General features: G+C 24.7%; 2 protein-coding genes and 1 long non-coding RNA gene across 5 annotated transcripts; 2 read left to right on the forward strand and 1 right to left on the reverse strand.

Annotated features, from left to right (window-relative positions):
* Positions 1-170: 170 nt before the first annotated feature.
* On the forward strand, positions 171-3,579 carry LOC122851862. Of its 2 annotated transcripts, XR_006373748.1 has the most exons (7): positions 171-383; positions 513-597; positions 678-725; positions 981-1,081; positions 1,166-1,298; positions 1,381-1,552; positions 3,008-3,579. It is a non-coding gene; the product is annotated as an uncharacterized LOC122851862 (long non-coding RNA). The 2 variants fall into 2 exon arrangements; XR_006373746.1 differs by lacking the exon at positions 3,008-3,579 and having other exon boundaries at positions 1,381-1,639.
* A 362-nt stretch (positions 3,580-3,941) lies between these two features.
* Positions 3,942-15,798, forward strand: LOC122851871 (HIV Tat-specific factor 1 homolog). The gene is made up of 7 exons (XM_044151365.1): positions 3,942-4,064; positions 4,164-4,752; positions 4,858-5,220; positions 12,458-12,624; positions 14,028-14,214; positions 15,074-15,210; positions 15,351-15,798. Exons 2-7 carry the CDS (start codon positions 4,168-4,170, stop codon positions 15,481-15,483), a joined length of 1,572 nt encoding a protein of 523 aa, XP_044007300.1. The 5' UTR covers positions 3,942-4,064; positions 4,164-4,167; the 3' UTR covers positions 15,484-15,798.
* Positions 5,649-8,744, reverse strand: LOC122851877. Of its 2 annotated transcripts, none has more exons than XM_044151386.1 (6): positions 8,416-8,744; positions 8,277-8,318; positions 6,592-6,870; positions 6,266-6,511; positions 5,977-6,184; positions 5,649-5,902 (listed from the first exon to the last, which is right to left on the reverse strand). In XM_044151386.1, the coding sequence occupies exons 1-6, from the start codon at positions 8,459-8,461 to the stop codon at positions 5,668-5,670; spliced, it is 1,056 nt and encodes a 351-aa protein (XP_044007321.1). In that variant the 5' UTR covers positions 8,462-8,744; the 3' UTR covers positions 5,649-5,667. The 2 variants fall into 2 exon arrangements, with proteins under 2 accessions (XP_044007321.1, XP_044007312.1); XM_044151377.1 differs by having other exon boundaries at positions 6,592-6,873.
* Positions 15,799-16,105: the final 307 nt, after the last annotated feature.

The raw sequence follows: 16,105 nt of genomic DNA on the forward strand, positions 1-16,105 counted from the left end.
TGTGGTAAATTACAAGCAACGCCATCTAGAGAAAATATTTAAAAACTTACAGCGGTCGGTAAATTTGTAGTTGTTATTCCTACCGCTTAGTAGCGCTGCACTCGTTTTAAAATTGACGATGACTTTCTCATTAAATAAAATACTTTCAGTAATAAAATAAAAATATTTACATGAAAATCTGCTCCTCAAATCACAGTGATTTATTTAATTAATTGCTTTAATTAATCAGAAATTTATAATCAATCGCTTTGTTTTTTCACTGGCTATCTGTTGAGTGATAAATTATGGCTGGATGTCACGTATTTTTCACGATATTTCATATTGTTGAAAGTGGTCATGTCACGGACCGATGCCGGGGCATTTGCTGTTCAAAGTGGCTGCAGGTAAATTATTATAAATATTTTTTACAATTAATTTTTAACAATAAATTAATGATAAAAGTTTGTAAAAACGATATAATAAATATCAGAGAATAAAATTGAATTAATTTTATTGTTATTTGTTGTTTATAGAGACAAAAAATAATGGCCAATAATTATTTGGAGTAAATGACCTCATAAGTGACAAAGGTCTTGGCATTTTATTGAACAAAACAAGGTAATAAATATTTTTGATTTTTCAAATTAATTTTTTTTATTTATTAAACTCTTTTCTAAAATATTTTTGTGTATTTACAGTGAAGCATTGAAGGCCTTGGTCACATTTATGTATCAAAAAAGTCACAGGTAAATAATAATAATTATTATTCAATTTGTTTTTGTTACTCAATAGTTAAACAATCGTAAACAATAGCAGAGTAATAAATAAAATATAAATAATAGTAAAATAACAAACAACTATCCATTTATGGTTATTCAAAATAGAGTATTGTTTTGTAAATTTAATGCAATAGATAACAGTCAAAAATACTGATATTAGTTTATAATTTTTCTACTTGAATATTGTTGTTAATAATGATATTGATTATTTAATGTTTATAGATACATAACAAGTTGTCATGAATTATCATAAGGACAATGAGAGTGAAGAACTGACAAGCATTGTTTTTCCATGTTGGTACTTCATTGAACTAGACATAATGGTAAATATATTTGTATTTATTGTCATCGAAGTTTGTTTATTTATCCAACACTTTGCTAAATTATTTTTATGTTTAAAATTACAGAAAGTATTGGTTAAATTAGTATGTCCTGAGGATTTATTTATCAAACAACTACGCGTCAAGCCAAGATGAAAAATGATTGATCCAGCAATATGTCCGTAACATGACATTCACCACAATGTTGTTTTCAACATCAGTAAGTTTACATTGTTTTGTAACGTCAAATAAAAAGTGTACAAATAGTTGATTATATTTTAATTATTTTGTTTATGTTACAGAATGTTATTGAATGTTCTTGTACTAATTTGGACAACTGAAACAAGTGGTGCTGTGCTGACAGAGAAAAGACAAGGATAATTGATGTTATTTCATGAATAAATTAGCTATTTTACCACGACTATCAGAAAAAACAAGTAAAGAGAATAATGATGATGCTGATGGTGATAAAAGGTATGTTGGATTTAGTTTTTCTTCGACAAATTCAGTAATTTTAATATGAAATCCGTACAATCAGTAAATATTTATGGAAAAAAAAAATATATATGATTGAGGATATTTCATATTAAATACTGATATAACTAAATCACAAATGAAAAAAGGCATAAAAATATTGAATGGTTTTTTAACGATATAAAAAATGATAAGTTAGAGTATTAATTATAATACCAAAGTCAATTTTAAAGCGAAGTGTTACATTAAGTAATCAACTTAAATGTAAACCTAATGCGATCGAACTAAAAAAAGAAAATAATGCGTTATAAATTGCGATATAAATTCATAAAAGAAGATTAAACTCAAAACGAATCAACTTGAAGAAATAACAATGACAAGATTATTTGAGCAACAATGAAGATTTATCAAGAATCACAAGATGGTCTTGGGAAACTTGTAACCGCACCAACACATAAATCAGATGGACGAAGTTGTTTTTCACCAAGGAATAAGATGATGACAGTGATGCCAGAGAACATTTATGTGATCACCATCCCATACCATTTGATCATTCATCATCTAAATATGCCAGCACCAGAGAAAAAAAAAACAGCAGTACCAAATGTCGATGATGATCCTCCTGTTGATGCAACTCTCCAACATAATTCATCATTTATGGATCCAGTAGAGCACTTGCTAGTTACCTAAATCAATAAAAAAGACAAAAAAAAAAAATCCTTTCCTTTTGTTTTCAGTTTATTCCATGGCTTTTGTAACCTGACCTGATCATCAGCGACAAATCTAAATTGAAAATATGTTTATTATTTATTATAAAAAAAAAAAATTGCGTTGATATTTACAACTGGTTTCAGCTTTAAAGAAAAAATCATATATGTACATTGTTAGTTGTATCATCTAGTTCATTTATCGTGCTTCATTGTTATTATCATCGAAACAATGTATTGTAATTTAGCGTGGATATGAATGCTATTTTGTGAATGTGTTTGAATGCAACAAATCCACAGTATGTTTGAGGTATATAGGATGCGTAGAAGCAAATGCCACTGGTAGAAAATATTCAATGAAGAAAACGTTCGAATGAGGTACAGTTCATTCAGCAACTGGTTAGATAGTTGTCGTTTCAAATACGCATGTATAATTTAATTCGTGTACCAACACTTTTTTTTTTTTGTTATTCGTGAATCATAATAATTGAACCGCAATTTATTATTCAATATAATAATACAATGATTGAATGAAACAGTTAGAATCAAGAAAAATAACTCTGGTTTTTTTAGACTTGAAGTTTAGAGTTAATTGAGTTGTATGTGAATCAAGGTGTATGTAAATGTAAATCGGTACTTGAATGATTTGAATTATGATTTAGTGAATTTTTATTTTCATTTTATAGTTTTAGTTTTAAAAAAATCTCATAATATATATCATAATAATTTTTATCGTATCATTTCATAGTGGATGCTAATCATAACAAGATAATTAATGGATTTTACCTGTGTGCTCATTGTAATCATATTCACAACATAAATCATAATCATTGATGAGACGCTGAGTTGGTGTTAGAGTTGGAGCATCTGAATAATGCTGATTATGCTATTCCTCATAGATCATCTAAATAAGGTAAGAGGCCTTCTGGTCACTTGATTAACCAATCCCTCGGGTTAAATGTGCGTCAACAAGCTTGTAACTTTGAAGAATCTATTGTTATATTCTTTAAAGCTACTTGATAATCCCCGATATATTTTTCATATATATATATTTGTGACTTGTTAGCTCACCTTGATTACATTTTTATTCAATTATAATTTTTTCATACCAAAGTAAATGGTCGTAGTTAATTGATCAAGGTGTGTACATCAACCTGTCTATCTCAAACAGAGTAGACGGGGGTGAATAGGATGTATTTCAATTTTCAGGTATTCGTGAATTCAAGACATTAGTTGATTTTTTTCTATGTAAAATTGTTATACCCATTTTATTCCATTTCAGGTTTATTATAATAATTATTAGTTTTAATTAACTTCTTGTTGAACGCACGTTACCACAATAATAATTGACAAACTTATGTACATATTTTTTTCAAATTATAATGATTAAAATTATTTTTTTTATTAAAAACTAAAACACTTGCTGCTTTGAGCGCAAGTAAATAATCAATTACTTTTTTATTTATATTGTTTAACAACTTCTTTTGAATTTTTAATTCATTTTTTGTATACTTTTAATACATAATTTGAATTTTTTTTAAATTCATTTCGTATATACGTGCGCATTATCTCCATTGCGCATATCTAGGGATATTGCATTTTTTCGTGTTTTCGTTTAAATAACCATATAGTAACATTGAGTGTTCATTGGTGTAACATAACGTTAAGCAACGTAAAGCAACGTAAAGTGTCGTATTTACTTGCATTTGTTTGTTTATAATAATGTTATATTATTATCACATAAAAATCTACTAACAATTGTCTTTGAATGCAAAAATAATTAAAATATTTAAAAAATATAAAAGGTAAGTTTATTTAATATAATTATAACTTTATTTAATATATTTTTCAATATATTTATAACAGTTTTAAAAACTATTTGTTTTTGTTTTTCATTTTTACAGAAAAATGAATGAAAATAAAGAAGATGAGCAAAACAAAAGTGTCTCACTTGAGTTTGAAAGAAAAAATGTAAATTTAAAAAATACAAATGATAATGAGACAGTTGAAGAGTTTGATACAGATGATGATGAGGAAAACAGTGAAGTAGATGATAAAAAAAAAATGTTAGACAATTCAAATGATTATTCTAAGCATTTAACATACGAAGGTGATCTTTGTATTTACAATGATCCAGTAACTAAAAAGCAAATGACATGGGATGTCAAAAGTAATGCATGGATACCACGAGAAACAGAACCAAGTACATCAAATGATTCAATGAAAAATTATGAATTTGATGGTGAAAATTATATTTATACTGATACAGCAAGTAATGTAACCTATAAATTTGATCAAAAAGAAAACAAGTGGCTTGTAAAGGATAATGTTGATGATAATATAAATACATCAGAGCAAAGTGAAAGGTCCAGTGAATCTATGGTTAATCCTGTTGGTATTTATGGCTTTGAAAATGATACACACACTTACACAGATCCAAATGATGGTTCTGTTTCTTTTTGGGATCGTGAGAAAAAAGCTTGGTTCCCAAAGGTAATAAAATAAATAATAAAAAACTCAATTATCTTTTCAAATAAAATTAGTATAGATAGTTATTATTTTTTTTTAATGTTATATTCTTTTTTATTTAAATTTTAGATTGATGATGATTTTATGGCAAAATATCAGATGAGTTATGGCCATTGGGTTGAGCCAAGTACTACTAACAATTCAAAAGTTGAAATAAAAACTAAAGCTGATATTAAAGAAATAAAAGAACAAAAAAAAGCTGAAGCTAAAAGAAAAGCAGCTGAACCACCAACATGGTTTGAAATTGATGAAGCACATAATACTGCAATTTATATATCTGGTTTACCAGTTGATATTACAATTGATGAACTTGTTGAAATTGTTACCAAGTATGGTATGCTTTTACGTGATGATAAAAATAAACCAAAATTAAAATTATACATGGATGCTGATGGACAACCAAAAGGTGATGCTCTCTGCACTTATATCAAGGTTAGTAAATTATTTTTTTTTATTTATATTTATTAATTTTCATTCAGTCATACATTTTACTTAACTTAATTTTATTATGACATTTAAAATATAAACGAGGATAAAATTTACATTTTAAAACTAAATATTTTAATAAATTAAAAATTATCAAATTATTAATTGCCAAATTTTACTAAACAAAACTATATTTTTTCAATTTTTTTATCGGTAAAAAATATTAAATAATTAGCTGGCTTATTGCAAAATATAAAAATATAGTTTTAAATTATTCTATTGAACTTTTAATGCTCATTACGTACTTTTATGATTAAAAAAAAAACATTAAGTTTGAGTAGTTTAGGTGTCCTGTATCTTTAATATTTTATTGAAAAAATAAAAATAGAAACTAAAAACATTGGTGAATAGATTTAAGCACACATTTCTATGTGTTTTTTTTTTTTAAATTAATTATATTTTTAATAAAATTTCTTCTCGTGTAAAATCATTAATATGTGCTTGGAATTGTTGAAGTTTATTTTCATCAGCAAGTTGCCAAGGTTGTCCTTTTTTTGATGCATCACCAGTGAATGTTTTAAAAACTGGTTGTTTGACATTTTGTGGTATTGGATTTTTATTTTGATGTATTCTTCGATTTGGTTGATGACGAGTACCCATACGTTTTCTCTCAGTTAATGATTTCTTTCTGAAATTTAAAAACCATTATTTAATTTAATTAAAATATCTTTAAATGATAATAATAATAATTATTAATCTTACTGTGATAAAGGTCTTGATCTTGAATTAACACCATGATTTGATTTTCCATTTGCATTATCTTTCTTCGCTAAAAATTCTTTATTTTTCAATGGATTATCATTTTGTTGTTGATTATTCTTTCCATACTTTTTATTTGATTTTTTTTTTTGTTTTAATTTTTGATTTAGTGGCGCTTGATCCTGTTCAATTGTTTTTTTTCTTCTTCTTCCTAAAATTAAAAGAAAACATTGAATTAATATTTATTTACTTTCTAATTAAAATTATTTAAAATTGTGATAAATTATTATACCAATACGTCCAGCTGGTACTTCACATATGTAGTGTTTTTGTTGAAGACAAATTCTTGGATTCCATTTGTATTTGTCAGTTGGATCAAGAACAATACAATGCCATGCATATTCTTTAGGATTATTATTTAACTCAGAATTATTTAGTCGTGAAAAATTTTCAAATTCAATTTTTTCACCAGTTTCACCCCATTTCCATGACATTTGAAGCCAATTATAAATACCACCAATCCATCTTTCAAGTTTGGCTATAAAAAAACAATTTGATTGATATTATACATTTAATTATGTTTTTTTAAAAAAAAACATTTTATAAATTTAAACTTACTAAATTGTTCGCTCATTAAATATTTTCGAAGTTGTCTATCTTTTCCTTTTTTATCAAGTACAGCAAGAGTTGAATTTTTATCACGACAATCATGATATGCATCTATCCATCTTGCAATTTTTGCACTTAGATGATAACAATTTCTTTTTAATCGAAAAAAACCATAAGGACAAGCAAATCGTCTAATTCCATCAAAATCTTGTCCATCTTTTTCTCGATTAATCGATGGTGAATAAATATTATTTGTTTGAACATCAAAATTATTGCCTGACGTTATACCTGCTTTATAAAAATAATATTTTTTATTTACTTAATTAAATTAAAGTTCTATCTTTAATCGAAAAAAAAAAACAAAAAAACGACAAATAAAAACTGGTAGATTTTTCCAATGATTTTATACAATATCGTTCAAAAAAAAAAAATTAGCTTTGCTTCAAGTTTACAGTGTGGACCGGTACAGACCAGTATACACAGACACCGAAAAAAAAAAAGGAAAAAAAAATTTGCCAGTAAATTCGATAGATTTTGGGCACAAAGAGATAGGTCCCCTTTTTTTTTTTTGTTGCTTTCATAACCAGATTTGTGCCCTTTTACTCACGAATATTCTCTTTATACTTTGAGACTGAAATTAAAATTTAAAACAAGTTGAATATCTTTTTTATTTATAAATGTTTATTGACCTGACTATTTTGACCGTCAAAGCTTAAGCAATATTTCTCAACAATGTCTTCATGCAATTGAATCATCGATTGAGATTAATCTTAACGATTGACATTATAATAAAATAATGAAGCCAATGTTGAATATATTTTTAAATCATTGATAATATTAATTTTAATTTGAAATATTTTGTCTGTAAAAAATTCATTCGGTTGAACAAAAAGCTAAAAATTATTCTCTTTTTTTAATTCTTCTTTTAACCCTTTAAGATTCATGACAGAGAAATAAATTTTTTTCATAAATAATTAGTCACCCTCCAAGTATATAAATATAAAAATTGTCATATAAAAAAAATATATGTGTATTTTTTTAATTTTTAAAAACAAAAGTAAAATTTTTTTAAAGATCTTATCTAATATAACGGATCTTAACATGTCGGCACACATGTTTTATTACCAGTGACGCTAAATGTTGGTGAATCGTTGTGCAAATTTTTAAATGCAGCAATATATTTTTTATGGTTTTGGTTGACAATATATTAAAAAAAAAAAATAATTTAATCTATATGAGTAAATTTCCTTTCTAAAAGAAATTAAACAACTTCATGAGTTTTTTTATTTTTTTTTTTAAATTAAAATTCTAATAGTTATTTCATTAAATCTTGTTTTTTATTGAAATAAATATTTTTAACAGATAAATAATTAAATAATGTTTATGATTTATGTTTACTTGTATTTCAAGTATTTCAACAAAATTTTATTTATCGTTTGTCGTGATTTAAACGCTAAGATTTTTTTCTCATTCGCGAATAGAAAAAGTCGTATGTTTTTATCTGTTGCGTTTATTATTAAACCACCTTTTATTTTTTTCATTTTTTTAACTCAACTAAAACCATCTTTTAATATTTGTAATACATAAAAAACACATGTACTATCAGATTTTGTATAATTATTATGTTAATTAAAATTCCATACTTTGTTTTGATGAGATATATAAAAAATTAATTAAAAAATAATTAAAATTACCTATTGTGCACAGTAACAGGATCAAAATTTTCCACATATTGTCTATTTTTTAATAAAAAAAATATACAATTTTAGTCTCAAATAATTTATAGTCACTCAAATATTGCTAAAAAAAAATAAAAAAAAAAAATTTATTCACCAGAATCTTTGTATGTTGATAACGATCGTTGCGATAAAATCATCATGATAAAAACTCAGGTTGACATACTCTGTACATTCAAAAATATAATTTAAATTATGACGTGGTCTTAAATAATGTTTTTAGTTGTTTATTTTATAGAACAAAAAACGAGAAATTACATTAATTTTTTCACACTTTTTTTTTTATTTTCTTGATACTGATAAAAGTTTGATAAAAGTTTTCAAATTATTTGTTGTAAATTAAATTCTTTTTGTCTAATTAACTTGGTTGATTAGGATTGATGTTTTTCAAAATTCATCATACAGAGGAACGTTCAACGGTGATGATTCGCGACATACTGACCAAAACTGTGGGTTGCGTAGCAAGTCTCACTGGGTCTCACTGTTGCCGCACATACAACTATACATTTATGTTAGCATAGTATATATATAAAAAGAGCACACGTAAAGCTGCTTGATGCATGGTGTGTGCTTTGCCATCCCTATCAAACGTAATAATTTTTTTTCTGTGTATATAATCATCATCATCGATACGTAATCCTCCCCGTTGCACACATATATTTCATTTAAAATTATTTAATTCTTCATCCGCATAACCAATCAATGCTGCACATTTTATACATGACAAAGTGACGTGAATATAATTTTAAAAAATTAAAATTAAAGCACCATATAATTTTAATTATATATACATATATATATATTGAGCGTGTTCTTTCGAACATGAAATCGCATATTTAAATTTGCAAAAAAAAAAAAAAAAACATTATTTTTAAATAATCATCTATAAGAGTTGAATTTTTTTTTAAATCAATGTTTTATTTCATAAAAGTACTTCTATTTCAAAGCTGCAAAATAATTGCAATATACTTATTGGTTCTTTTTTTTTTTTTTTTCTCTTCGGCAACTTTACTTTATGATGATATAAATCGGAAGCTAAAACTTTTTGCACTATTATAAAAAAAAAAAAAAAGACCAAACAAAAATTGAAAACGAGCTCAGGCTTTTATATATAGTGTTGTAATTTCCGTGTAAAATATATGCAATCTAAGCCCACTTATAGGCTTGGTCATGTTGCCTTTCAGACCCCCTCAATCTTCCTTGTGCATCCAATGCGCATATATCTACTTGCCATTAAATATACTATTTTATTTTCATGAATAAAGTGATTCATTCTTGATTCTATTTTATACTACACATACACAGACAGATTTTGAGATAGCTTTTATTATTTAGGCTCAACAACAATTTGTATTATAAATGAATACGCCGTTGTTTTCTTATAAATATATATGAGGCATTCCATGGAAATTGATTTTTTGTATTTCATCTTATTTGTTTTTATAGCTCGATTAAAAACATAATATATAATATTGATTATTTTCAATAAATTTTATACAAATAAAGCTTCATTATTGGGCATAAATATTATTATATTTAATAACAATTAATTCAATTTACTTGATTTGATTTGAAAACATTGCCAAAAATAATAAAAATAGATTTTGATATTTTTATAATTATCAAATCAAAATCTATCCTAAAAATAATTAACAATAATAATATTTTCAGTATAAAGAAGACTCTTGACATTGATCATGCAAATGTGTTTGATTGATTGTCGTTTTTTTTCATTCGCCCCCTCATCATAAAAGTAATCTTTTATGTTTTTTATTTTGACAATAATTTATCATAGTGCATTTGCTATTTTTTGACTTGATAAATTTATATCTCTGACTCTAAAATTTTTTTTGGTTAAATTATTTTTGAAATTGTTTATTATATATCTTCCAGTAAATGTTCTCCAGACAATCGTTTTTAGCTTGAAAAAAAAAAAAAATAAGATCGTAAAAATGACACAGTGCATTTATAATTTTTTTTTGTCTCACCGCAGTCATCAGTTTCGTTTTAATATTTTGTGAACTTATATATACAAGCTAAAATAAGTTTTTTGTTTTCCTATTAAATTTGTTCTTCAAAGTATACCACAAATAATAAATTTTTTATTTTATTTTTTTTTTTACAATATATCTTAAACTTTAAAATTAATAACTTGAAATTTTTTAACCGTCAAAAAAAAAAATTTCATATTAATTTATAGTGTACAGAGAAATTATGTTATTAACAATATTAGCACGTGCTATTTTCATCACTCTCACTGTGCCTGTAATTCATCACCCTTGACTATAATAAAATATATTTTTTTTAAATTCAAAGTTATATTAAATCATAAAAACGAAATAATTTTATGGAAATGTTTATCGTCAGAAAATTTCCGGTTCATTCATACATCGATAATAATTTAAAATAGGATATCCAAAAATAAAATTAACCTACCACCACTTGAAACTAAAAAAAAAAAAAAAAAAAAAAAAATCATATCTTGAGTGCAATGATTATCCAAGTTGTCTGGTACATGTTCAAAGGATATGCCATAATGAAGTTGCATTATATAACACATAACAGAGTGTCCTATATTTTAATTTACAAATAGATTTATCTTTAATAATAATAATCCTATCAAAAAATATATATATTTTTCATAAAAATTTCTTTGGTTTAGACTGGGACATCTGTGTATGAGTGATAAAATTCTATATTTACTTTCGTTATAGTTACATACAATTTTGTTTAAATAATAAAATTGATGTATGTTGATTTTTGAAAATTTAATTGCTCAATTTTTATTTATTTAAAATTTAAATAGCTAATTTTAAAAAGTTCATCTATAAATTATTTTTAAACAAAACAACTATCGTAAAATTTTATATAATAATTGGTACTATTAAAAAAAATTTATTTCAATGAAATTTTGCTATTATTATAATTATGATAATCAATAGTTTCATGATGATCATGATTTATATCAGTTTATCTTGTCTGATTGAAATATCTTTTCAATTTCTTGTGAATAGGTGAGAGAGAGAGAGGAGAAAAACAAACATGTCCAATTAATCTTCGTTTGTTGTATCGTTCCAATTTTATCCAAGTGATTTCATCGTTCTCCTTTGAGGTGCTGACGTTACAGGTTAAACGAGAATTGCCCCTTTATATATATTTTCTACTCACCAATAACACATTTGTATTGTTTTATTTTTATTTATTTTTAACTAATTCATTATAACTAAATTTTATGCAAACATTTAATAATGATGAGAAATGATGAATGGGTAACGTCTTTTATATTAAGTCATTAAATTCATATATATATATATATTTTATTTTATTTGTAGAATCATTTTTAAAGAATGTTTATTTTTTTTATTTACTATAAGGTTGACTAGTTTTTATATGTCTGAACGCTTGCGAGACGATTATAAGTATGACATATGCTTTTGCATCAGACTACGAAAAATTTATAGCTGTTTATTCGTAGTAAAATGTCGTGACGATAAAATTATTATGATAATATCTGCAGGTATATATAAAATTAACCATAGTAACACACACACAACTAATCCAAATTTTATCTATAATTATTATGTGTGATTTTTGTATGTGCCATTCGTGATTTTTGTGCATATTTTTTTTTTTTGTTCAAATTAAAAGTTGTGCTAGATTAAAACTAAGCCAGTTGAAGTTTTTTATTCATCACGCGAATAAAAAATTATAACGCTGTAACTTTTTTTTCAAATTATTAGTAGAAAGTATTTTAAATTTACTTATGGGGACTTGAATTTAAGGGAAAAACAATTAATATAATAATATTTTTATATTGTTTTCAACAAGTTTTGATTGTATATATATTTACTACGTCGTAAAATGATCATTTTGTTCAACGATGCATTTTAACTACGTATTTAACAACAGAGTATAGTTTTTTTTATTTTTCGTGAAGAGAGTATATATATCAGACTTGTGGTAAAAGAATAAAACGTAAATTTGAGCTTGGTAACTGACTTTTTATATGGATAAAAAAAATGAAAAAATTTGAGTATTATTTATTTTTTTTTTTTGTACAAAGATTATATCTAAATTGTATCTGTGACTTGCATTTGAATTGTTTAAAAGAATGATTTTTTATTTTTATTGTTATTTAGGTTGAGTCAGTGAATCTTGCTTTAGATGTGCTGAATGGTTCACAGCTACGTGGTAAAACAATTTCTGTTGAACGCGCCAAATTCCAAATGAAAGGCCAATTTGATCCAGCTCTCAAACCAAAACGAAAGAAAAATTACAAAGAACGACAAAAAAAAATTCACGAAAAGTAAGTGTTTAAATTTGTATTTTTTTTTATTTTTAAATTTGCTTTATAAATTCCAACATGATTTCATATAAATACTTGATGCATAATCTTTATGATAAATCTAACCTTTATAATTAATTGATAACATAAAGATTATTATCTCAATGAATGAATTGACATATATGTATTTTTAAGGCAAATAATTGGTCCTGTAATTTTTCGTTAAAATTTTTTTACAAGTCCTTGAATTTAAAATAAAAAATTAAGCAATTGATAAAACTATATTGAAATCTGAAACGTAAATGTAAATGATATGTGTCTTTATTTTTCATATATAAAGACATTTTTTTTATGAATGAGCTGAAAGAAATTTAAAAAATTTAAAAACTAAATTGCTATCAAGTTCTTGAATTTCAATATTTTATTTAAAAGTTAAAAAAAAAAAAAAAGGCAATATACAAGTTGATAATTTATTACTGAACATTTTTAATTACGTGACAGTTGATTATCAATTTTTCTTAATCTTTATTAGATGATAATTTTATAATAATACCTTTAAATTTCAATCAAGTAAAAAGGAAAAATAAATAATTAAAATTATCAAGCCATAAGATAGTGAGACTTGTCAAATAGTATAGCTTAGCAAACTTTATCTCTCATATTTCTTTTTAAAAATATCGCTGATGGCATCACCCAGTTGAATAATTAATATTTCTGTCATTTATCAAAAATTAAAAAAATTAATTTTTTCCTTTTTCTCATAAAATCAGCATAAAAAAAAAACAAAGCCATTGATAAAGTTTCCTAAACACCGGTGTTCATTTATTAATTTTCGTCAACAGTATATTATTATTTAAATTTATGATTTAAAAATTGATATTTTTTTTTTTTTTCTTGAATACATTTACAATTTTATATGTTGATCTCTGATTGCCCTGCGGGTTACTCGATCCCCAGACCGTCAATTATAATCCTAATTATATTTTTATAGAAATAAATATTTTTATTAATTTTGTGCAATATATATTGTCGTGACCTTTTTTTATATGATATCATGTTAATATAATTTATACTTGACTAACAATATCTGTGAATAATATAAAGACTATAATATTTTTTGTGACATCATAGTTAAATGATGTCACAAAATTGGTATTAGTAAAAATTATTTTATAAATTTATTGTTCAAAGAATGCAAAATTAATATGAATTAATTAATTTTATAGCATTGTTTATAGATTGTTAGATTGGCAGTAAGATCATTGGTGATTTATAGTCGACTAACAATATATATTTGTGAATAAAATAATATTTTTGTGACATCATTGTAACATGATGTCATAAAATTTATGTTAATATAAATAATTTAAAAATTATTTATTTAATGAATACAAAATTAATATGAATATTAATTATGTTTACAGATTATTAGGTTGGCAACCAGATCGTTTACCAAATGAGCCACTGAAAAATGAACGAATTGTTATTATCAAAAATTTATTTGCTCCAACGGACTTTGATAAAGATGTTCAGCTTTTACTTGAATATCAACAAGACATTCGATCAGAGTGTGTCAAATGTGGTGAAGTTAAAAAAGTTACACTTTACGATGTAAGTTTAAACTATTTTATTTTAAATTTAAATTATTATAAAAGTCTTTTGAATATTTATCTTGCTGCGAATAGAATTTTAATACATTTCAAAAAGTTTTTTTTGCATACAGTTAATGAAATGTTTAAATATATATAATTTACATATGCTATGGATATCGTAATATTGCTATTTTAAACTTGATATTTTTCAAGAAAATTCAATGGAAAAAAACGAATTTTAAATAATCACATTTGTTTAATTTTTCTCGGTTTATACAAGTCATTGAACTTGGAATTTGTTACTTTTATTTGATATCTTTCCAGTATATCTATAAATGTACTTTTTTAAATGAGAATTTATAGTCATTCAATGATATTATTGAAATAAAAAAAATAGGATATTTATTTTCGGTTTGAAATGTCTGTCAAATACACGTGTTGCTAAGTTAAAAGTTGACCGGAATTAGCCACATTGCTCCATAAATACAGTGAACCCTCCTCTATATGTATGTACTGCTAAAAATCTAAATCTCGCCTAGAACGTTAGCAATCAATTCAAGCGAAATTGAATGACTCTACAGTTATAGAACTAAATTTTTTTCTGTGAAATAAATTCAAAGGGTGCAAATAATTGAAGTTTATTTTAGAAATATCTTTAATAACTTTTTTAAACTCCTAATTTTTGAGAATATTAAATTGAAAAAGATTATCAATTAATTGATTCTATTAAGGTCATTTTAAATGACTCATTTATTATAATGAAACTTTAAAAATTGTTATTAGAATTTATCAACAGTTATTGTTGTTGTTAATTTACATTATTGTATAGTGTAATCATAAATTTATTTTTTATATATTTTATCATATTTTTTATGCAGAGACATCCAGAAGGTGTTGCTCAGGTTACTTTCCGTGAACCTACTGAAGCACAAACTTGCATTCAACTTTTAAACGGTCGCTGGTTTGGTCAAAGACAGATAACTGCTGAAATATGGGATGGAAAAACAAAATACAAGTAAGATGATAAAATAGATTTTAACTTTATCATAAGTTGTTAAATTTATCATTGACTGATATTCTATTATTTATTGATAAGCTATTATTTAAGTTAACAACAAATAATAAAGAATTTTTGTAATATTTTTTTCTTTTTAGAATTAATGAAACTGAAGCTGAAATTGAAGCAAGAATTGACAAATGGGAGGAATATTTAGATGATGGTGATGATAAAAAAAGTGGTGAAGTTAAAGCAGAAACATCAAAATCTGAAAAAAATGTAAAAGAATAAATTCATTTATATGTTAAAGAAATTATACACGGTTTAGCCTATTTTTTATTTATCATGAAATAGTAAATTATGAGACAAGTAGATGATGTCTATCGTGTTTTAGTTTGTCTGAGGTACCTATGATAAGTATTTGTTTGAGGTTTTAGTACAAATACGACTCAACTTAGACATCATTCACTGCCTTAGAAGCATAAACTTCAAAGGCATACCTCACAATATTTTTTATGGCGAGACACAATCTTTTTTTGATGTTGAATTCAGTTGATATAAAAGATGCTTTTAAAATTTCAACAAAACTGTCATTCGTTGAACTTAGCCTTAAAAACAGTTTTTCTTTCTTTGATTATTTTCAATGTATTTTTGATACTGTACTCGTTTTTTTTGTTTTTTCGTTTTCATAGATTTAATAAGTAAAAAAAATTCATTCCAGTCATTCGAGTTAGATCATTTTAGTGAGTCAAATTTACTATGCAAAAATAACTTTATAAGTATGTCTCATAACGTGAAAATAAAAAGAAGAAAAAAAAAAAAAAAAAGTTTTTCGCACAAATCACTGTGGTCCAAATGATTTCAATCAAGCCGCATTGAATGTAAACAAGAACAAGTGAGTGAAAGAAGTTGC

Source organism: Aphidius gifuensis, linkage group LG1 (genome assembly GCF_014905175.1).
Source record: "Aphidius gifuensis isolate YNYX2018 linkage group LG1, ASM1490517v1, whole genome shotgun sequence".
Classification (NCBI taxonomy): Eukaryota; Metazoa; Arthropoda; class Insecta; order Hymenoptera; family Braconidae; genus Aphidius; species Aphidius gifuensis.

What these genes read in the sequence shown, in the direction of transcription:
- LOC122851877 (XM_044151377.1), bottom strand. Translation starts at nt 8,461, where the DNA reads ATGATGATTTTATCGCAACGATCGTTATCAACATACAAAGATTCTG. An exon ending in ATCAACATACAAAGATTCTG is followed by an intron (nt 8,319 to 8,415) that starts GTGAATAAATTT and finishes ATTAAAAAATAG; the next exon opens with ACAATATGTGGAAAATTTTG. An exon ending in AGATCAAGACCTTTATCACA is followed by an intron (nt 5,903 to 5,976) that starts GTAAGATTAATA and finishes TTTAAATTTCAG; the next exon opens with AAAGAAATCATTAACTGAGA.
- LOC122851871 (XM_044151365.1), top strand. Translation starts at nt 4,168, where the DNA reads ATGAATGAAAATAAAGAAGATGAGCAAAACAAAAGTGTCTCACTTGAG. An exon ending in CTCTCTGCACTTATATCAAG is followed by an intron (nt 5,221 to 12,457) that starts GTTAGTAAATTA and finishes ATTGTTATTTAG; the next exon opens with GTTGAGTCAGTGAATCTTGC. An exon ending in CAAAAAAAAATTCACGAAAA is followed by an intron (nt 12,625 to 14,027) that starts GTAAGTGTTTAA and finishes TTATGTTTACAG; the next exon opens with ATTATTAGGTTGGCAACCAG.